The 22,614-nt window shown below is 44.3% G+C and overlaps 1 protein-coding gene across 1 annotated transcript; it reads right to left on the bottom strand.

The window, feature by feature from the left end:
* Positions 1-712: 712 nt before the first annotated feature.
* LOC139381642 (aftiphilin-like) lies at positions 713-19,858 on the bottom strand. Its single transcript, XM_071125319.1, has 10 exons — positions 19,676-19,858; positions 11,972-12,443; positions 10,654-11,768; positions 9,732-10,036; positions 9,472-9,598; positions 8,647-8,703; positions 7,504-7,620; positions 5,559-5,628; positions 1,044-1,128; positions 713-863 (listed from the first exon to the last, which is right to left on the bottom strand). The coding sequence occupies exons 2-10, from the start codon at positions 12,408-12,410 to the stop codon at positions 713-715; spliced, it is 2,466 nt and encodes an 821-aa protein (XP_070981420.1). The 5' UTR covers positions 12,411-12,443; positions 19,676-19,858.
* Positions 19,859-22,614: the final 2,756 nt, after the last annotated feature.

The following is a 22,614-nucleotide window of genomic DNA, read 5'->3' on the forward strand; positions in this document are numbered from 1 at the left end:
CACATGTACCGTCAAATCTTGGGTGAGAACCTCCTTCCCTCAGCCAGGGCATTGAAAATTGGTCGTGGATGGGTATTCCAGCATGACAATGACCCAAAACACACGGCCTTGGCAACAAAGGAGTGGCTCAAGAAGAAGCACATTAAGGTCCTGGAGTGGCCTAGCCAGTCTCCAGACCTTAATCCCATAGAAAATCTGTGGAGGGAGCTGAAGGTTCGAGTTGCCTATCGTCAGCCTCGAAACCTTAATGACTTGGAGAAGATCTGCAAAGATTGGGACAAAATCCCTCCTGAGATGTGTGCAAACCTGGTGGCCAACTACAAGAAACGTCTGACCTCTGTGATTGCCAACATGGGTTTTGCCACCAAGTACTAAGTAATGTTTTGCAGAGGGGTCAAATACTTATTTCTCTCATTAAAATGCAAATCAATTTTTTACATTTTTGACAAGCGTTTTTCTGGATATTTGTTGTTGTTATTCTGTCTCTCATTGTTCAAATAAACCTACCATAAAAATTATAGACGGATCATTTCTCTGTCAGTGGGCAAGTGTACAAAATCAGCAGGGGACCAAATACTTTTTTCCCTCACTGTATTTCACCATATTACTGATTATCAACATGTTGACTTTGCATTAATGTTCAATCTAGCTTTGAAGCGGACAAGTCTTCTGTGTTTATGTGTGTGTGCATCCATCCATGTGTGTGTGTGCATCACTCTAGCAGTGTACCAGAGCCAGCGGCTGGTGTGAGGGTGATGGGGAACATTAGGACCTTAGCCTTCATGAAGGACAGGTCAGCCAGCCCACAGATCACCCTGGCTGCCTCCTCACTCAGCTGGTCCTCCTCATCCCTATGGGGTTTCCTGACACAAACACACAACACATTGAGATGGAAAAACATAGAGGCGACATTTGATTGCAGGTGAGTTTCCCGTCTTTCCATGCAAAGCTCTTTCAGACCTGGCAAAGCACGATATAAAACCAATCGATTATGCTTGATTAGCAATTATTGATCACTACGTGTGTGTGTGTGTCAGTCTGACCTGGTGGAGGTGGTGGTGTTCTCCATAGTAGACATGAGGTGGTTCAGGGTGTCAGCTGGACGGCTGCTGGTGTCACTGTCTAGCTCTGGATCCACCACATCACATCACACACACACACACACACACACACACACAACACACACACACACACACACACACACACACACACACACACACACATTGCACCTGTGTTTAGAGTTCAAAACAAAAAGACCACCATGGCACTTCTGTCCTTGGTCCAAATAAAAGGTGTACAAACTACTAGCAAGTGGTGAAGAAACCATCAAGAATTTGGTCTTTCAACACAGTGGGTGGCAGTATGGAGCTGGAATAAGAATCTCCAGAACAGAGGAAAGCAGCATAGAGTTGGATAGAGGACTCTTCCTTACATCTTTGCCATTCTGTCTTCCGTGACAGCATGGGCAGCAATATTGAGGGCTCTCTCCATTTTACTTAAATTAGTTAATTGACAGTCGGTTAACAAACTGAAAGGGTTTGCATACTGCCTCCTGGAGTGTATTGTCTGAACAGGAATTAAGGACAAGTTGGGTGATTTACAGCCACATCCAGGTATGGGACGTTTGCTCAGGAGTATAATTCATTGGCAGACCCTTCCTGCTGACCTGGATGGAATTCTGTGATCCTTACTTATCCTATAGAAATTCCCACCCAGGTGACTGCTTCCTTATGGTGAACGGCCTCAATGGCACTGCCGGTGGTAAACCAGGATGTGTTATATCTATCCATGTCTATGGAGGAAAGTCATCAGTGCAGTGATAGAACAGCCAGAGAAAACCAAGAGGCAGGACAGCTCAGATAGGTGGAATATATTAGAAAGAGGTTTATTCACGTATTTACAACAGTGTTTATTGCAACCACACTGAAAGAACCTTAAAACATCTCATTGGTTGGGGGGAATCTAAAAATAAATATAAAAACATATTCAAGCTAAATCAAATTGTATTTTCTTTTGCAGATATTGTGTTTATATAATCACAGTGATTGTAAAGATCAGTTTCAGTTTACTGAATATATATATATATATGTCCTCTTTATTTTACAAAGAAAATGAAAAGTAAAGATACAGAAGAATATAAGAAAACACAGAATAGCAGCTTAAACAGAAAACAGTAAGAGGATCCTGGCTTTATCTATCCTGGCTTTATCTATCCTGGGTTTCTCTATCCTGGGTACCAGTAAGAGGATCCTGGCTTTATCTATCCTGGGTTTCTCTATCCTGGGTACCAGTAAGAGGATCCTGGCTTTATCTATCCTGGGTACCAGTAAGAGGATCCTGGCTTTATCTATCCTGGGTACCAGTAAGAGGATCCTGGCTTTCTCTATCCTGGCTTTCTCTATCCTGGGTACCAGTAAGATGATCCTGGCTTTCTCTATCCTGGCTTTCTCTATCCTGGGTACCAGTAAGAGGATCCTGGCTTTCTCTATCCTGGCTTTCTCTATCCTGGGTACCAGTAAGAGGATCCTGGCTTTCTCTATCCTGGGTACCAGTAAGAGGACCCTGGCTTTCTCTATCCTGGCTTTCTCTATCCTGGGTACCAGTAAGAGGATCCTGGCTTTCTCTATCCTGGGTTTCTCTATCCTGGGTTTCTCTATCCTGGCTTTCTCTATCCTGGGTACCAGTAAGAGGATCCTGGCTTTCTCTATCCTGGGTTTCTCTATCCTGGGTACCAGTAAGAGGATCCTGGGTTTCTCTATCCTGGGTACCAGTAAGAGGATCCTGGCTTTCTCTATCCTGGGTTTCTCTATCCTGGGTACCAGTAAGAGGATCCTGGCTTTCTCTATCCTGGGTTTCTCCATCCTGGGTACTAGTAAGAGGACCCTGGCTTTCTCTATCCTGGGTACTAGTAAGAGGACCCTGGCTTTCTCTATCCTGGGTACTAGTAAGAGGACCCTGGCTTTCTCTATCCTGGGTACTAGTAAGAGGACCCTGGCTTTCTCTATCCTGGGTACTAGTAAGAGGACCCTGGCTTTCTCTATCCTGGGTACTAGTAAGAGGACCCTGGCTTTCTCTATCCTGGGTACTAGTAAGAGGACCCTGGCTTTCTCTATCCTGGGTACTAGTAAGATGATCCTGGCTTTCTCTATCCTGGGTTTCTCCATCCTGGGTACTAGTAAGAGGACCCTGGCTTTCTCTATCCTGGGTACTAGTAAGAGGACCCTGGCTTTCTCTATCCTGGGTACTAGTAAGAGGACCCTGGCTTTCTCTATCCTGGGTACTAGTAAGAGGACCCTGGCTTTCTCTATCCTGGGTACTAGTAAGAGGACCCTGGCTTTCTCTATCCTGGGTACTAGTAAGAGGACCCTGGCTTTCTCTATCCTGGGTACTAGTAAGAGGACCCTGGCTTTCTCTATCCTGGGTACTAGTAAGATGATCCTGGCTTTCTCTATCCTGGGTACTAGTAAGAGGACCCTGGCTTTCTCTATCCTGGGTACTAGTAAGATGATCCTGGCTTTCTCTATCCTGGGTACTAGTAAGAGGATCCTGGCTTTCTCTATCCTGGGTACTAGTAAGAGGACCCTGGCTTTCTCTATCCTGGCTGTCTCTATCCTGGGTACTAGTAAGAGGATCCTGGCTTTCTCTATCCTGGGTACTAGTAAGAGGACCCTGGCTTTCTCTATCCTGGCTGTCTCTATCCTGGGTACTAGTAAGAGGACCCTGGCTTTCTCTATCCTGGCTGTCTCTATCCTGGGTACTAGTAAGAGGATCCTGGCTTTCTCTATCCTGGGTACTAGTAAGAGGATCCTGGCTTTCTCTATCCTGGGTACTAGTAAGAGGATCCTGGCTTTCTCTATCCTGGGTACTAGTAAGAGGATCCTGGCTTTCTCTATCCTGGCATTCTCTATCCTGGGTACTAGTAAGAGGACCCTGGCTTTCTCTATCCTGGGTACCAGTAAGAGGATCCTGGCTTTCTCTATCCTGGGTACCAGTAAGAGGATCCTGGCTTTCTCTATCCTGGGTACCAGTAAGAGGATCCTGGCTTTCTCTATCCTGGGTTTCTCTATCCTGGGTACTAGTAAGATGATCCTGGCTGTCTCTATCCTGGCTTTCTCTATCCTGGGTACTAGTAAGAGGATCCTGGCTTTCTCTATCCTGGGTACTAGTAAGAGGATCCTGGCTTTATCTATCCTGGGTACCAGTAAGAGGATCCTGGCTTTCTCTATCCTGGGTACTAGTAAGAGGATCCTGGCTTTCTCTATCCTGGGTACCAGTAAGAGGATCCTGGCTTTCTCTATCCTGACTTTCTCTATCCTGGGTACCAGTAAGAGGATCCTGGCTTTCTCTATCCTGGGTACAGTAAGAGGATCCTGTATTTCTCTATCCTGGGTACTAGTAAGAGGATCCTGGCTTTCTCTAGCCTGGGTACTAGTAAGAGGATCCTGGCTTTCTCTAGCCTGGGTACTAGTAAGAGGATCCTGGCTTTCTCTATCCTGGGTTCTAGTAAGAGGATCCTGGCTTTCTCTATCCTGGGTACTAGTAAGAGGATCCTGTATTTCTCTATCCTGTGTACTACTAAGAGGATCCTGGCTTTCTCTATCCTGGGTACTAGTAAGAGGATCCTGTATTTCTCTATCCTGGGTACTAGTAAGAGGATCCTGGCTTTCTCTAGTCTGGATACCAGTATGTTTGTGCTAATATTCCACTTCATGTCATGCCAAACATAATTTTTGGCATATGACAAAGTACAAGGAGTGGAATGTTAGTACAGAACAGGTCTGGATTTCAGGCTTTTTCACATGAGCTTATTTCTACTACTACCAAAATGCAGCTACTGGGGGGATTCCCTTTAGGCTATGGCCACACATTCATCTATATGGCTTGACTTGTCTTTGCCCCATTTCCTCCACTAATACTGAAAGATCTCTCGCCCAGTGCAATAAGAAACAGTGTTTGGATCAATGATGAAGGGTAACAACATGTGAGAAACCTCATCAGCATCACTCAATACAGGGCAGACGAGGTAGCCGGTTAAGTTAGACGTATAGAGAGAGAGCCTTGGGATTCCAGAGTACAAGATACAATTAAAGGGACAGTAGGTCATGAAAATGAGTAGTACCATCTAGAGGGACACTTCAGTGTGAAGAGAGGAGCAGAGGAGAGATGGAGGGGGAGAGGGGGGGAGTGATAGGGACTATGTTCCAAAGTCCACACTTGCATACCACTTACTTAGAATGCATGTCCAACACATTGCTTCATTATAGGTGGTAGTCTAGTATGTCCAACACATTGATTCATTATAGGTGGTAGTCTAGTATGTCCAACACATTGCTTCATTATAGGTGGTAGTCTAGTATGTCCAACACATTGATTCTTTATAGGTGGTAGTCTAGTATGTCCAACACATTGATTCATTATAGGTGGTAGTCTAGTATGCTGGTGTGGACATTGGAACCAAAGAGAGCAACAGGAGTCAGGTAGCAGCAGTCGGAGGGGAGAGTGTGTACAGCAGCCTCATCTCTGGCCCTGTAGGTAGGGGGCTCAGTGGGAGGACGTACCATCCAGACGGTTGACGCCAAGGCCACTGCTGCTCCAGTCAAACTGGGACCAAGGCTGGGGGGCCCCCTGCTGCCGGAAGGAACAAACTGGAGTGAGACTCAGCAGTGTGCCCTCTATTCAACACAGTCTCTTGAAGGCCCATACTCACAAAAGCAAATCAGACAAAGGAGTGCTGATCTAGAATCAGGTCCCCCTGGTTCTTGTTATCTTATTGATTATGAGTTAAAAGACTAGACTGATCCTAGATCAGCACTCCTACTCCAATACGCTTTGTGAATATGGCCAGGTCTTCGTGATGAATAGAGGACAGAACAGAGGAATTGGGTGTTAGTTAGTCTAGGGTCAGATATTGTCATTATCCTCCTAATGCTAAGGTTAGGATCTGCGGTAAGGATATCTGATTATAGGTCAGAGTTTAGGGTTAACTTCATTATCAAGGGAGTGTAAAATATAGTGCCCAATGTTGCCCTGTTTGTGTTGGGTATACTACTGTGTGAGACACAGGATGTCTGGAAACATTACCAACTGTCACATCCTATCCACAGACTGTCTGGAAACATTACCAACTGTCACATCCTAGTCAGAGTGTCTGGAAACATTACCAACTGTCACATCCTAGCCACAGACTGTCTGGAAACATTACCAACTGTCACATCCTAGCCACAGACTGTCTGGAAACATTACCAACTGTCACATCCTAGTCAGAATGTCTGGAAACATTACCAACTGTCACAACCTAGCCACAGGCTGTCTGGAAACGTTACCAACTGTCACATCCTAGTCAGAATGTCTGGAAACGTTACCAACTGTCACATACTAGCCACAGACTGTCTGGAAACATTACCAACTGTCACATCCTAGCCACAGACTGTCTGGAAACATTACCAACTGTCACATCCTTGCCACAGACTGTCTGGAAACGTTACCAACTGTCACATCCTAGCCACAGGCTGTCTGGAAACATTACCAACTGTCACATCCTAGTCAGAGTGTCTGGAAACATTACTAACTGTCACATCCTAGCCACAGACTGTCTGGAAACATTACCAACTGTCACATCCTAGCCACAGGCTGTCTGGAAACATTACCAACTGTCACATCCTAGTCAGACTGTCTGGAAACATTACCAACTGTCACATCCTAGCCACAGGCTGTCTGGAAACGTTACCAACTGTCACATACTAGCCACAGACTGTCTGGAAACATTACCAACTGTCACATCCTTGCCACAGACTGTCTGGAAACGTTACCAACTGTCACATCCTAGCCACAGGCTGTTTGTAAACGTTACCAACTGTCACATCCAAGCCACAGGCTGTTTGGAAACGTTACCAACTGTCACATCCTAGCCACAGACTGTCTGGAAATGTCACCAACTGTCACATCCTTGACACAGACTGTCTGGAAACATTACCAACTGTCACATCCTAGCCACAGGCTGTCTGGAAACATTACCAACTGTCACATCCTAGCCACAGACTGTCTGGAAACGTTACCAACTGTCACATCCTAGCCACAGACTGTCTGGAAACATTACCAACTGTCACATCCTAGTCAGAGTGTCTGGAAACATTACCAACTGTCACATCCTAGCCACAGACTGTCTGGAAACGTTACCAACTGTCACATCCTAGCCACAGACTATTCTTACCTCTCTCTCAAAGTTTATTTTGAAGAGAGTATCTAAGGTCCCTCCTCCTCCAATGAGCTTTGAGAAAGGGGTGCGGGATTGAGGAAACAAAGACGGAAGAGAGTTTAACAGCTGGTAACATGTTCACACACAGCCGTGGTGTGCCTGTTGCTCTGGAGTGAAGTTTCCCCTAAGTACAGATCTAGGATCTGCTTCACCTCCCGCAATTCTAACTGTAACCATTTGGAGGGAAAATGCTAAACTGACCACATATCAGCATCTAGGACAACTTCTCCCTACACCTGTTTCTGTACCTGTATTGACGAGGTGGTGGTGGTTTCCTGTGACCCAGGAAGTGCTTGTGCTGTGGCAGCAGTCTTCTCCGCAGTTGAAGCTGGTCTCAGTGGCTCTTTGGTGGGCTCTAACATTCCCTGAGAGAGAAAGAGGGGAGAGGGGGTGAAAGAGAGAGAGGAGAGAGGGGGATAACGGGGGAAAGAGAGAGAGAGGGGGGATAACGGGGGAAATAGAGAGAGATGGGAGAGAGGGGGGATAACGGGGGAAAGAGAGAGAGAGAGGAGAGAGGGGGGATAATGGGGGAAAGAGAGAGAGAGGGGGGATAACGGGGGAAAGAGAGAGAGGAGAGAGGGCGGATAACGGGGGAAAGAGAGAGAGAGGGGGGATAACGGGGGAAAGAGAGAGAGAGAGGAGAGAGGGGGGATAACGGGGGAAAGAGAGAGAGAGGAGAGAGGGGGGATAACGGGGGAAAGAGAGAGAGAGAGGAGAGAGGGCAGATAACGGGGGAAAGAGAGAGAGAGAGAGGGGGGATAACGGGGGAAAGAGAGAGAGAGGGGGGATAACGGGGGAAAGAGAGAGAGAGAGGAGAGAGGGGGGATAACGGGGGAAAGAGAGAGATGGGAGAGGGGGGATAACGGGGGAAAGAGAGAGAGAGGGGGGATAACGGGGGAAAGAGAGAGAGAGGGCGGATAACGGGGGAAAGAGAGAGAGATGGGAGAGCGATAGGGAATAAAAGGTGAAGGGGAAAGGCAGAGAAAGAAAGAGGTCACCATGGAACACTTGGTCACATGATGAAAGGTTTGGAGCGGGAGAAAGCAATATGGCCGACTGCCAAGTCATCATCTTAATGCTTTACACCTACCCAGTAGTTTTAGATCTGTGAACATTAAGGGTCTATCAGCATACAAGTCTAAGGGAAGGTAGCCTGGTCCCAGATCTGTTTGTGCTATCATGTCAACTCCTGGTCATGTTTGGCATGACAAGGAGTGGCATGACGGAACAAACTGACTGGTACGCATGCTTAGGGGGAGGATCTAGGGACAGAAATGGAACTAGGGCCACCATGGACTGTGTCCATATGGGCCCTGGTCTAAAGTAGTGCACTGTATAGGGAACAGGGTGCCATTTGGGACACAGTACAGTATCTGCATCAGTCCACTCACCAGGCTGGCTGCAAACACAGGAACTATGACAGGCTGCTTTCTCTGACCAGTGAACAACTGTGGAGGAGAGACAGAATCAGAAATCCCCAAGTAACTTTACCTGTAGCAGGAATTCAAGCTGGTGAAACGGTGCTGCTTTTACACCAATAAACAGAATATACAGACAGAATAACATTATATTATAGATGAAGAATTGACATATAATCCACATACAGTATGTACACTATAGATACAGCAGCAACAGAACACTTCTACACAGTAAAGGGGACATATAGACACATTTACAGTAGATGATGTGCAATATGGAATTATGGGGAGGGAGGAGAGAGCGAGGGGCTTACGGACAGACAGACAAGACACAGGGAGTGTTCAATGCTCACTGCTCAATGATTGTCTGTATTGTTATTGTTTTTAATAACCTGCCCAGGGACTGCGTTTGAAAATTAGCCAGCTGGCTAAAACTGGCACTTTTACTGAAACGTTGATTAATGTGCACTGTCCCTGTAAAAATAAAAAATAAACTCAACACATGACAGACAGACAGACAGACAGACAGACACATGACTTACTACATCGTTGATGTTGTTGTTGTCAAAGACAGATGGCTTCACGTTTTATTTAGTTATGTTGCTCTGATGGAAAGTCCTTCATTGAGCACTATATATGTAGATGTTTTAAAGTCGTGTGAAATGCCATCCATCCATTTTGTTACTGTTTGTTGACATCTGCTGTTATTCTGTTGGGGAGGCTGAGGCTCACTCTGCTACACATGGAACCATTCACACAACTACAGAGTGTGGCTTTAAACTGAAAAGAGGCCGTTACCATGTTTCTGGTGTCCATCCCCAGACAGCGGAGCAGAGCCCTGTTGCTATGGGAACCGCCCCACTGGAATCCCAGGCCCACGGCATCGTGGAGGTCCTGAGGCTGCCGCCACGCGCCCCTAGGAACCCTGGGTAAATCAAACAAGGCGGCGGTCACATACAGCAGAGTAGTGCTTTGGCCAGCCTCCAATGCTATCTGCTGTTATTCCACTGAACCATCATCGTTATAATCATCATCATCATCACTAGAGGTTCTCTCACCAGTGTGTAGTGTGGTTGAGCCCCTTCGTCTCCTCTTCCTCAGGCTGTGTGTCTAGAGTCTCTAGCAGAGCCCTGAGGCTGAGTACATTCAACACCTCAACGCCACTGTCCTCCACCTCCTCCTCCACCCCCGTCTCCTCCTCCTCCACGGCAGTCTCCTCCTCCTCCACCCCAGTCCCCTCCCCCTCCACCCCAGTCTCCTCCCCCTCCACCCCAGTCTCCTCCCTCTCCTGATCCAGTTCTGGGACTGCCACTGCAGGGAAACTGGTCTGTAGGACTCTCTGTAGCCGGATAGACAGGGAGTCCTGAATGGGAGAGACAGTGCTTGTTTGAGATCTAGTACAGTGCAGTCAATTATATTGTAATCAAACACAATTAATGGGAAAGATTTTTAAACTAACTATGTCCATCTACCTGATTTTGAAGCAAACTGAAGTCTGGCAGGAACTGTCTTATTCCAGCAAACTCATTTAGGTGTGAGCAACCTCTAGGAGCTACCTCTAGGAGCTACCTCTAGGAGCTACCTCTAGGAGCTACCTCTAGGAGCTACCTCTAGGAGCTACCTCTAGTCGAACTGCAGTGACAATCTATTGATACAACAATAAAAAACCATCTGGGCAGAATTATTCTTGCAGAGTCAAAGGTTATGACAAACATACTACAAATGTCAGAGCGGATTTCTACCAGACGTGGGACAACTAAGTACTGTAGGATGCCTCGTCATCCAGACTCCTGGAGAATCCTGTTTGGAGTCCCAACTCTCTATCACTTTACATTTGAGCATGCGGCGGCTGACCATTGATCACACCGGTATAAATTGTGTGTCGGCCGTGTTGGGGAGAATGTGAGGAGTCGGAGCTGGGACTGTCTCTCCGGTGTTACACAATATAAATCCACTCTAATAACTCAGAAGACCACTCACCTGCAGACTGTCCCTTCGTACAGCAGCACCTCCCTGACATCTCTCTCCCCACTTCTTCTCCTCTGCCTCTTCTGTCCACCTGGCTCTATCCTCCTCTCCAAACTCTGCCCAGGTCTCCCCCTCCGACAGACCTCTCTGGTCCCCATACGCCCCCCAGCCCTCTTCCCTCTCACCCTGCCCCTCCAGGGGAGCAGAGTGGAAGTCTGCAAAGCTGTCGCTGAGAGGAAGGTCTCCATGTCCAACCTCCTCCCCACACGCCTGGGTCGGACCTAGGTTCTCAGAATAGTCCTGTTCAAAGTCACCAAAGCCCTCCTGTGTCCTGGACTCCGATTGGTTGAAGTCAGCAAAGTCCTCCTGGCTAGGGAAGGATCCAGCATCCCTGAAGATTCCAAAGTCCTCTTCTTCATCTTCCTCCTCCACCATCTTTGTCTCGGTCTCCTCCCGGAGGTCACTCCGCTGCACCTCCTCTTTCTCCTTCTCCTCCTCCCCTATTGACGAGGGAGTGAAGACCGTCTCGCCAAAGTTCCCAAACTCCTCCAAAGCGTCTGACGACACAGCCTCACCAGAGGAGGCAAACTCCTCACTCACTGACCCACTGACTGTGGTCTGGAGAGGAGAGGCACTGTCCTCTGTTTCGCTCTCCTCATCTTCCTCCTCATCCACCCTCCTCCCTCCCAGTTCTGGGTCCTGTGTAAGCGCGCTATCCCTGTTGATGCTGGGTGCCCTCTCTCCAGGCTCCCCCAGCCCCTCATCCCTAGCACAGAGCACCTCTATGGGGGCTAAGAGGACAGAGTCCTGAGGGTGGCCCCTTAGCTCACAGTGTTGCTGGACTCCAGTGCAGTCCCTGTCCTCTTGCTGTGCTAAACATTGAGAATCAGGCCCGCCAGGCTCTATTCTGGCCCGCTGCTCTATGTCCTTCTGGACCGAGTGTGCATTGCAGAAACCGTTGGTTAGGTTTGTCCCTTCCATCCTGCCGTCCTTCCTGTGCTCCGTACTGTGAGTGTGAGTGAAGCCGCAGCACCAGGGTTCCAGCTCCATCTCTGGCTCGGCGAACGCAGAGAAGTCTGCAAACCCCTGCTCCTGGCTGGGGGAGCCCAGGCCAGCCGGTACAAGACCTGTGGTGAATTAAGTAATACATTTTACTGGAACGTATTTAAAATACATATAGAGATGCCTCAGCCATTTGAGTACAACAGTACATATTCAAAATTATTGAGGATTAAAAACACAATACAACAAAAACTTGTATTACAAAGACTAAGTTGCTAGGCAACCTCACTAACAACTCCATGACAGCCCTCGGGACTAAAGTTGTTACCTGCAGACATGGTCCCCTGGTGATGCCGCTTGACAAACCCATTGGTGAGAGGGAGGTCAGGGAGGTCGCAATGACAGGGCTGCCCTTTGACCTCCAACCCCGGCCGAACCCTGCCGACCTCTGAGGTCCCAGTATTAGCGGGCTGTGATTGGTCCACCACCGGCGCCCGTGGCTTCTTCAGGTCGTCAGCTGCTCGGAACTGTTTCGAGATTCCTTTGCTATGGGTAGTTCCGGAGAAAGAGGAGGAGTTACTAACACTAAAGTGCACTGTTGATAGGGTCGGGGAGGCGGGGTCTGTTGTGGAGGGGCACGGCTGGTTGGATGACATTGCCACACCCCCAGAGAAATCCCCAAACTCGTCATCGTCCTCCTCTCCCCCTGATTCGTCGTCCAGCGGAGGGGGGGAGGAGGAGTATATGCGCATCACTTCCTGTTCCATGAGAGAGCTCTCCTGGCTGAAGGCCTCATAGATCTGTAGGGAGAACACACAGACAGGTTGAGTACAGAACGGCCTACTAGAAGACAGGTTGAGTGCAAAACGGCCTACTAGAAGACAGGTTGAGTGCAGAACGGCCTACTAGAAGACAGGTTGAGTACAGAACGGCCTACTAGAAGACAGGTTGAGTACAGAACGGCCTACTAGAAGACAGGTTGAGTACAGAACGGCCTACTAGAAGACAGGTTGAGTACAGAACGGCCTACTAGAAGACAGGTTGAGTACAGAACGGCCTACTAGAAGACAGGTTGAGTACAGAACGGCCTACTAGAAGACAGGTTGAGTACAGAACGGCCTACTAGAAGACAGGTTGAGTACAGAACGGCCTACTAGAAGACAGGTTGAATGTTCAATCAATCAAATAAATGTGGTGGTGGGAGAAAAATAAAAGTAAGATCTTGTTCTACATAGTCATATGTCATTATTAACAGACAGTAGGTCTTGTTCTACATAGTCATATGTCATTATTAACAGACAGTAGGTCTTGTTCTACATAGTTATATGACATTAACAGTAGGTCTTGTTCTACATAGTCATATGTCATTATTAACAGACAGTAGGTCTTGTTCTACATAGTCATATGTCATTATTAACAGACAGTAGGTCTTGTTCTACATAGTCATATGTCATTATTAACAGACAGTAGGCCTTGTTCTACATAGTCATATGTCATTATTAACAGACAGTAGGTCTTGTTCTACATAGTCATATGTCATTATTAACAGACAGTAGGTCTTGTTCTACATAGTCATATGTCATTATTAACAGACAGTAGGTATTGTTCTACATAGTCATATGTCATTATTAACAGACAGTAGGCCTTGTTCTACATAGTCATATGTCATTATTAACAGACAGTAGGCCTTGTTCTACATAGTCATATGTCATTATTAACAGACAGTAGGTCTTGTTCTACATAGTCATATGTCATTATTAACAGACAATAGGTCTTGTTCTACATAGTCATATGTCATTATTAACAGACAGTAGGTATTGTTCTACATAGTCATATGTCATTATTAACAGACAGTAGATCTTGTTCTACATAGTTATATGACATTATTAACAGTAGGCCTTGTTCTACATAGTCATATGTCATTATTAACAGACAGTAGGCCTTGTTCTACATAGTTATATGTCATTATTAACAGACAGTAGGTCTTGTTCTACATAGTCATATGTCATTATTAACAGACAGTAGGCCTTGTTCTACATAGTTATATGTCATTATTAACAGACAGTAGGTCTTGTTCTACATAGTCATATGTCATTATTAACAGACAGTAGATCTTGTTCTACATAGTTATATGACATTAACAGTAGGTCTTGTTCTACATAGTCATATGTCATTATTAACAGACAGTAGGCCTTGTTCTACATAGTCATATGTCATTATTAACAGACAGTAGGCCTTGTTCTACATAGTCATATGTCATTATTAACAGACAGTAGGTATTGTTCTACATAGTCATATGTCATTATTAACAGACAGTAGGTCTTGTTCTACATAGTCATATGTCATTATTAACAGACAGTAGGTATTGTTCTACATAGTCATATGTCATTATTAACAGACAGTAGGTCTTGTTCTACATAGTCATATGTCATTATTAACAGACAGTAGATCTTGTTCTACATAGTTATATGACATTAACAGTAGGTCTTGTTCTACATAGTCATATGTCATTATTAACAGACAGTAGGCCTTGTTCTACATAGTCATATGTCATTATTAACAGACAGTAGGTCTTGTTCTACATAGTCATATGTCATTATTAACAGACAGTAGGTATTGTTCTACATAGTCATATGTCATTATTAACAGACAGTAGGTCTTGTTCTACATAGTCATATGTCATTATTAACAGACAGTAGGTCTTGTTCTACATAGTCATATGTCATTATTAACAGACAGTAGATCTTGTTCTACATAGTTATATGACATTAACAGTAGGTCTTGTTCTACATAGTCATATGTCATTATTAACAGACAGTAGGCATTGTTCTACATAGTCATATGTCATTATTAACAGACAGTAGGTCTTGTTCTACATAGTCATATGTCATTATTAACAGACAGTAGGTATTGTTCTACATAGTCATATGTCATTATTAACAGACAGTAGGTATTGTTCTACATAGTCATATGTCATTATTAACAGACAGTAGGCCTTGTTCTACATAGTCATATGACATTATTAACAGACCTACATGCTCTTCCTATTGTAAGTTAGCAGTAACAAATCAAGCAGAGTAGGTTTGGATAAACAGAGCGACCATTTTACTCAAATATGCGCCTACATATTTAGCTGTCTGACCTGGAATTCTATCCTAGGAGCACCAGTGTACCAAGACAGTTTTGGAATTCTAGCTGTAATATATTTCATTGTGCTTCTAAATGTATTTGTGAGCGCCTACATTTTTCAACTCGGCACAAACGTGCTCCTTGTAAAAAAAAAGGTCAGTGTAGAGCCCTGCTAAATGAACATCAGGAGAAGGTCTCCAGTGGAGGAAAAAATATGATTTTTTTTTTTAAAGAGAACCTTTCAAACTTGTTTGAAAAGTGTTGGGGGAAAAAACACTTTGGCTACTCAGACATCAACTGTAATCATGTCACCCAAGTGTATGATTGAGTCCCAAATGGCACCTTACTCCCTATATAGTCAAATCTAATTTAATCTGTCACATGCTCCAAATACAACAGGTGAAATGCTTACCTACAAGCCCTTAACCAACAATGTAGTTGAAAATAAGTGAAGTAAAAAAATAAAAGTAACAAATAATTAAAGAGCAGCAGTAAAATAGCAATAGCGAGGCTATATACAGGGGGTACCGAGTAGAGGTCGACCGATTAATCGGAATGGCCGATTAATTAGGGCCGATTTCAAGTTTTCATAACAATCGGAAATCTGTATTTTTGGCCGATTTTTTTACACCTTTATTTAACTAGGTAAGTCAGTTAAGAACAAGTTCTTATTTTCAATGATGTCCTAGGAAAGGTGGGTTAACTGCCTGTTCAGGGGCAGAACGACAAATGTTTATCTTGTCAGCTCAGGGATTCAATCTTGCAACCTTACAGTTAACTAACGTTAGTTCAACGCTCTAACCACCTGCCTCTCATTGCACTCCACGAGGAGCCTGCCTGTTACACGAATGCAGTAAGAAGCCAAGGTAAGTTGCTAGCTAGCATTAAACTTATCATATAACAAACAATCAAGCAATCAATCATAATCACTAGTTATCTACACATGGTTGATGATATTACTAGTTTATCTAGCGTGTCCTGCGTTGCATATAATCGATGCGGTGCGCATTCGCGGAAAAAGGACTCCAGAGCTCTAGTATCTGGGGGAGCCTGGAACTGTCAGCTGAGTGGTTATAAACTGTGGTGAGACTCATGAGAAAATCCCTATGTTGGTGTGTATGTATGTGCGTAGGTTAGGATGGTATAAAAGGAATGTATTTGTGAAAACTTGAGAGCTCTCACAAATAAATCGGGATCTGATCAATTGTTAGCTGAGAATTCTGTCTGTTTTATTTAAGACCAGAACTTTACAACCTCTGGGTATCAGACAGATAAAGATAATTGGAATTTATGAACATTGATTACAAAATTACTTAACAGAAGTCCTTTGGACATAGACTTGGCACTCTGGTACCACTTGCCGTGCAGTAGCATAGAGAACAGTCTATGACTTGGGTGGCTGGAGTATACCAGGCAGTGATGCAACCAGTGCTCTCGATGGTGTAGCTGTAGAACTTTTTAAGGATCTGAGGCCCCATGCCAAATCTTTTCAGTCTCCTGAGGGGGAATAGGCTTCGCCGTGCCCTCTTCACGACTGTCTTGGTGTGTTTGGAACATTCTAGTTTGTTGGTGATGTGGACACCAAGGAACTTGAAGCTCTCAACCTGCTCCACTACAGCCCTGTCGATGAGAATGGGGGCGTGCTCGGTCCTCCTTTTCCTGTAGTCCACAATTACCTCCTTTGTCTTGATTGTGTTGAGGGAGAGGATGTGTCCTGGCACCACACGGCCAGTTCTCTGACCTCCTCCCTATAGGCTGTCTCATTGTTGTTGGTGATCAGGCCTACCACTGTTGTGTCAACTGCAAACTCAATGATGGTGTTGGATTCGTGCCTGGCCATGCAGTCATGAGTGAACAGGAAGTACAGGAGGGGACTGAGCACGCACCCCTGAGGGGTCCCCGTGTTGAGGATCAGTGTGGCGGATGTGTTGTTACCTACCCTCACCACCTGGGGACGGCCTGTCAGGAAGTTCAGGATCCAGTTGCAGAGGGAGGTGTTCAGTCCCAGGGTCCTGAGCTTAGTGGTGAGCATTAAGGGCACTATAGTTTTGAACGCTGAGCTGGAGTTAATGAACAGCATTGTCACATAGCTGCTCCTTTTGTCCAGGTGGGGAAGGGCAGTGTGGAGTGAGACTGCATCATCTGTGGATCTGTTGGTGCGGTATGTGAATTGGAGTGGGTCTAAGGTTTCAGGGATAATGGTGTTGATGTGAGCCATGACCATCCTTTCAAAGCACTTCACGGCTACAGACGTGATGCACTACTACCCAAGTGCACTATTATGTGGACCGTGGTCAAAAGTAGTGCAGTAGATAGGTGAACAGGATGTCATTTTGAATGCAGCCTGTGTGTCATTGACTTCCCCATGCATGACTTTGTGCTCTCACTAAACAGGAACTACAAACACAAATATGTTTGGCACGCAAAACAGCAGGAGCGAGATTTGGTTGTTAACTCTGAGTTTGGACTATGTTCAGTCTTATCCCTCAGAGGAATGGGTGTTTTATAGGCTGAAGTGGTCCTAGATAACAGCAGGTTTGTAGGTTCCCACTGGGGTTACCCATATGAGAATGTATGCACGGACTACTTTAAGTCACTATGGATAAAAGTGTCTGCTAAATGGAATATATTATTAGGCTATATTATATTATTACTAAGTAGCAGATATTAACGGCACAGTAAGCAACAGGCTAAATCAAGACTGTTTCAGGCCTTATCAGGATTAAAACTTGCCAACGTGTTATTTGTTGTGCATTAAGGATGGACTAACCTGGGGTGTATTCATTAATCGCAGACCGTAGCAAAGCGTTTGGCTCGTTTCAAAACTGTTTACTCAGTAAGGGGAGTGTATGACTGCACACTTCGAAAGAAGGGTAGAGAACCTTCCCCTTCAAGGACAGAGGGATCATTACAAATGGTGCCTTATTCCCTAGTGCACTACTTCTGACCAGGGTGAGCCCTAGGGTGCCATTTGGGACAAGGAGAGAATGTCAGAGAGATCAAGGTCACGGGGTAATCTATAACGCAGGTCTAACTAGCTACCTACTTCACTCCTCACTGATAGACTAGCTGCATCTTACACAAACACACTTTCCCCATTACGTTGCCAATTCAATTATTGAAGAATCTGTTAAATAACCTCAAAGTTAACAATTATTCTTTAGTCTCTTGCTTGCCTGTAATATCAGTTATTCTAGGACCAAAAGGCCTACTGTCTACCTCCGTCTTAGTTGTTTTCTTGTTGTTGAGGCCATTGGAATGGAAAAAGTAGCCAGGACAAAGCCTACACAACACCTCCAGTCAGCGAGCCAGCCAGCCAGTCAGTCAGCGAGCCAGCCAGCCAGTCAGTCAGCGAGCCAGTCAGTCAGTGTAAACTGATCCAGGGAATTGTATCCAGCAGCATCATTGTGCTCCACTAGTCAGCTCACAGATAGGAAGGGTGAGGGCTGCTGCTGCACCTACATAAACAGATTATGTCTCAAATGTCACCCTATTCCCTATATAGTGCACTCCCTATATAGGGCCAACGGGGCTCTGGACTGGTGAAAAGTAGTGCACTACATAGGGAACATGGTAGATCCTCTTCCACCAGAAACTCTGTACTTCATAATATTATCAGCGTGCTACCATAAAGTCAGACCATTTCTGTGTGTGAACATACAAGTATATCCCTTCACCACTAATTTACTAGGTATCAGTGAGTACATACAGAGATATAGGCATATCCATAGCTATCCAACTAATGAAGAAGCCGGTTAGCTAGCTTCCTGTAACATGATGCCAATGCACTGCACTGAATCTGAATCTACCGTCAATGGAAAATGTGAACTACAATCCCAACTCTGTGTTTTAACGTTTAGAAACGTCAATCTTCCATCAGCGTGAAAGAATCCCTTAAATATATATATATTTTTTTTAAACACTCGACCTCCATCCAACAAAACTACACTTCAACTACACTTCCCGAGTTACGTTTACACTAGGTAGCTAATTTGCTGTAACATGCAGATATGACAGTTGGAACACTAACCCTATATAAAAGGTGTGTATCAATTTAACATAATTTCTCGCTGATATGAAAAATAGGGTCATTGTGCATTCAAAACCATGCGGTAAGCAATGCGTGTTAATGTCCAGCCCGAGGGTCGGGACTCAACAAAACTCCCCCCTGCAGAAGACGTCTTGCTCCAATGACTCTTATGTGTAATGTAATGGACCTGAGAGTCATTAAGGGCTAGTGTTGTTCTAACTAGCTAGATAAACCACTTGACTTTGATACCCTGTAGTAGTGGGAAATGAGGTTGATGTCTGTTGACAGTGAGATGACAACCCTGAGCTATGAGAAATGGGTCACGATGAGAAAATATATAACTAGCGAGCTTGTTGAGAAACAAATACAATTTCGTTAGCTACTAATGTTAGCTAGCTTTGAAACAACAACAGACCCATTTGAGATTAGGCAGGTGTCTTAAACTGGCAGGCTAACTAATGCTGTGATTAGATATCTAGCTAGTAAACTAGATACGCAGATCTTAATAGTTAACGTTAGCCAGTTAACTGTGAGCATAAATGAGACAGACGTGTTTGCTTTTGAAAACACCAGTAATGTTTTATTTAACTAACTCTGGTCCAAGGGCCTACGTCGGATACAGCCCATATTGCAGATCCAGAGCATGAGCTAGTGTGGCGGTAGATATAGCACTTCAGCAACATACTTACTTAAAGTAGCTATATTGAAGACAGTCACTAAACAACATCGTGTGAAAAAAAATCCTTGATGGATGAATTGAAAGATTCAGGCCATTGAAGAAGGCTCTTGCGGCATAATGCCACACGTAATGCCCTGGACCAGAGCTAACAACTAACTCGCTAATAGCTACTTGGCTAGCTATTTCCCTCTTACCTTCAGATGTTGTAGCTATGGCATGTTCATCTCACAACCGGGATGTGCAGATGAACTAAGATGTACGAAACAAAATGTTGATTTAGAGTAAATACCTGTTATGATAATTAGCGTAGCAGGTGCCTGGACTGTAGCTAGCTACACTGCCTCTCTCTATCAAGCTACTGTTACTGCATCTCTCCACTTCACTCTGTTGGCATGATAACAAACAAATACAACAATTGTGCCGATTCGTTACTTTCTGTAATGCCAGCCCAAATGTTTTAATTTGTAAAATCCTCCTTTTATTTGTTTATTTAGCTTAGATTAAATAAGAGTTAGTGTTGATTTACAAAAAAACAAATTCTATATTTACAAAACATGAGATCTTCTGGGTAAAGTGGGTAGGTAACTATACTTTCCTGGCATGGCATGTAGGTGTAGAGTATATATACCTGTGATGAACACATCGCTGCTCACATGGAATTGCCACATATACTTTGTTCATACTGTAATAATGTTAACATGGGTTATAGCCTACACCAGCTGTGCTGTGCTCACAGACACACCTAGACAAGTGCACCTATCAACTACTGGACTGGGATTGAAGGACGCTCATGCTGCATCTATTTTATTCAGCTGAACATGAGAAATATTGTAATTCAAGTTGAGAGGGAGATAGAGAGAGAGAGAAACAGGCAGGCAGGCAGACAGAGGCAGACAGACAGGCAAAAAGATACAGAGTTATAAATATTATTATCATGGGTTATAAGAATCCAATCCATTCAGTGAGATTGTTCTTCCATTAAGAACTGCTATGCATGGCCTCTGTAGGCTAAGTGGACTCAACGACACCCACATAGAATAAGCTATTTGTCATTTAATGTGTCTGACTGACACATTGTCAAGGTCTCAGAGAGATGAGGGTCCTTTTCCGGTCATCTGGCGTCGCTCAGCTGGAGAGAGAAAATACATTTAAACACATCTATGTTCTTGAAGGTGCCCTCAGCTCCCAGCAAATGAGACTTGGCTCCACAAGTCATTTATTCCTTGTTATAACAACACAGTCATTTTGCATCCCAAATAGCACCCTTATCCCTATGTAGTGCACTAATTTTGACCACAGCTGGTCAAAGGTAGTGCACTATATAGGTAATAGGGTGCCATTTGGGAGTCAGACACAATCAGTCCACATTCAATATTGACATCCACAAATCTGGAGCCTGCTATGGCAGCAATACACAGTCATTGACTGAGCCTCAGAACTCTATCCGGCTATTTGTGCTCATGGGACTCAGATTGGGTTGAGCAATCACTCCAACCAGATTAGATTACTGAGTAACGTTCAATCATGTCAGGTCATCTCTATAATCTTTTAGGATTACATCACATTATTACCAATGGATATCATAAAATCAGTCAAGTCATATAACAGCTGAGGTTTCCACATTATGAAGCAGACACTGCTTCAGTGACAATTAGGGTTAAGTGCCTTGCTCAAGGGCACATCAACAGATGTTTCACCTAGTCTGTACAGGGATTCAAACCAGTGACTTTTGGTTACTGGCCCAACACTCTTAACCACTCTTAGGCTACCTACCGCTACAAAATAATGTCTATAAACAGACATCTTGAAATCATAAAAAAATTAATTAATATAATTTTAAGTAGATAAAAAAGGTGCTACATGTTATTAATAGGAATGTGATAATGTTACTATTGAACAGTACATAGACTTACATTCCAGTGGTAACAGTTTGGTAAAGAAACAGCAGGTGGCGGTACAGAGCATAAACAAACCATCACGAGAGTCGTGTTGAGCATTCCATTGACAGCCCGACGAAACAAAAACGGACCCTTACCTTAACTCCAACCTTAACCCCTAACCTTTCCCTCATTTTAACAATTTTGTCTTTTAAATATCAGTTTGTATGTCAGACACATCCCGTTAGTTTTTCCCCGAGGCATCCCAGGCTGAGGAAAGCAGTTTGAAAGGGGCAATCTGTGATTGGTACAGCCCATTTTGGACTTTTAAATGAATGATAATGATAATACCCATTGATTCTTGAAGAATAGAACTTCTAAATGAGCTTATTAGTTCGTCTGTCAGAACCCATCAGAACCTAATCAGCTTGTTTTACTCAATTGTTTGTAAACAATGCAATTGTAAATCAAAACAGTCAACTGAAATACTGATCATTTTGACATCTATGGTCAGTCCTTTCATTTTGATATCATGGATGGTCAGTCCTTTCATTTTGATATCATGGATGGTCAGTCCTTTCATTTTGATATCATGGATGGTCAGTCCTTTCATTTTGACATCTATGGTCAGTCCTTTCATTTTGATATCATGGATGGTCAGTCCTTTCATTTTGATATCATGGATGGTCAGTCCTTTCATTTTGATATCATGGATGGTCAGTCCTTTCATTTTGACATCTATGGTCAGTCCTTTCATTTTGATATCATGGATGGTCAGTCCTTTCATTTTGACATCTATGGTCAGTCCTTTCATTTTGATATCATGGATGGTCAGTCCTTTCATTTTGATATCATGGATGGTCAGTCCTTTCATTTTGATATCATGGATGGTCAGTCCTTTCATGTTGATATCATGGATGGTCAGTCCTTTCATTTTGATATCATGGATGGTCAGTCCTTTCATTTTGATATCATGGATGGTCAGTCCTTACATCCATAGCTTGGTCTATGTATTTTAGAGTGGTTACATTTCTGCAGCTCCATCCATCAGATGTTTATTGCCAAAAAAGTGGTTGGGTAACCACTCTGTTATTGCTGATTGCTTCTTTAACCCATTCCACTGCTCCTCCACATAACTGCATAACTTCCTGTCTGTAATCACTCAGTGACTGTGACAAAGGCATTTGTGTCTGTCAGGCAAGACGTCAAATGTCAAACCAGCGGACTCTACCCTATCTCTCCTTCTCACACTGTCT

The sequence above is a fragment of the Oncorhynchus clarkii genome, chromosome 23 (assembly GCF_045791955.1).
Source record: "Oncorhynchus clarkii lewisi isolate Uvic-CL-2024 chromosome 23, UVic_Ocla_1.0, whole genome shotgun sequence".
In the NCBI taxonomy this organism is placed as follows: Eukaryota; Metazoa; Chordata; class Actinopteri; order Salmoniformes; family Salmonidae; genus Oncorhynchus; species Oncorhynchus clarkii.

What these genes read in the sequence shown, in the direction of transcription:
- LOC139381642 (XM_071125319.1), bottom strand. Translation starts at nt 12,410, where the DNA reads ATGGAACAGGAAGTGATGCGCATATACTCCTCCTCCCCCCCTCCGCTG. An exon ending in TACGAAGGGACAGTCTGCAG is followed by an intron (nt 10,037 to 10,653) that starts GTGAGTGGTCTT and finishes TCTCCCATTCAG; the next exon opens with GACTCCCTGTCTATCCGGCT. An exon ending in CTCAACCACACTACACACTG is followed by an intron (nt 9,599 to 9,731) that starts GTGAGAGAACCT and finishes TGATTTACCCAG; the next exon opens with GGTTCCTAGGGGCGCGTGGC.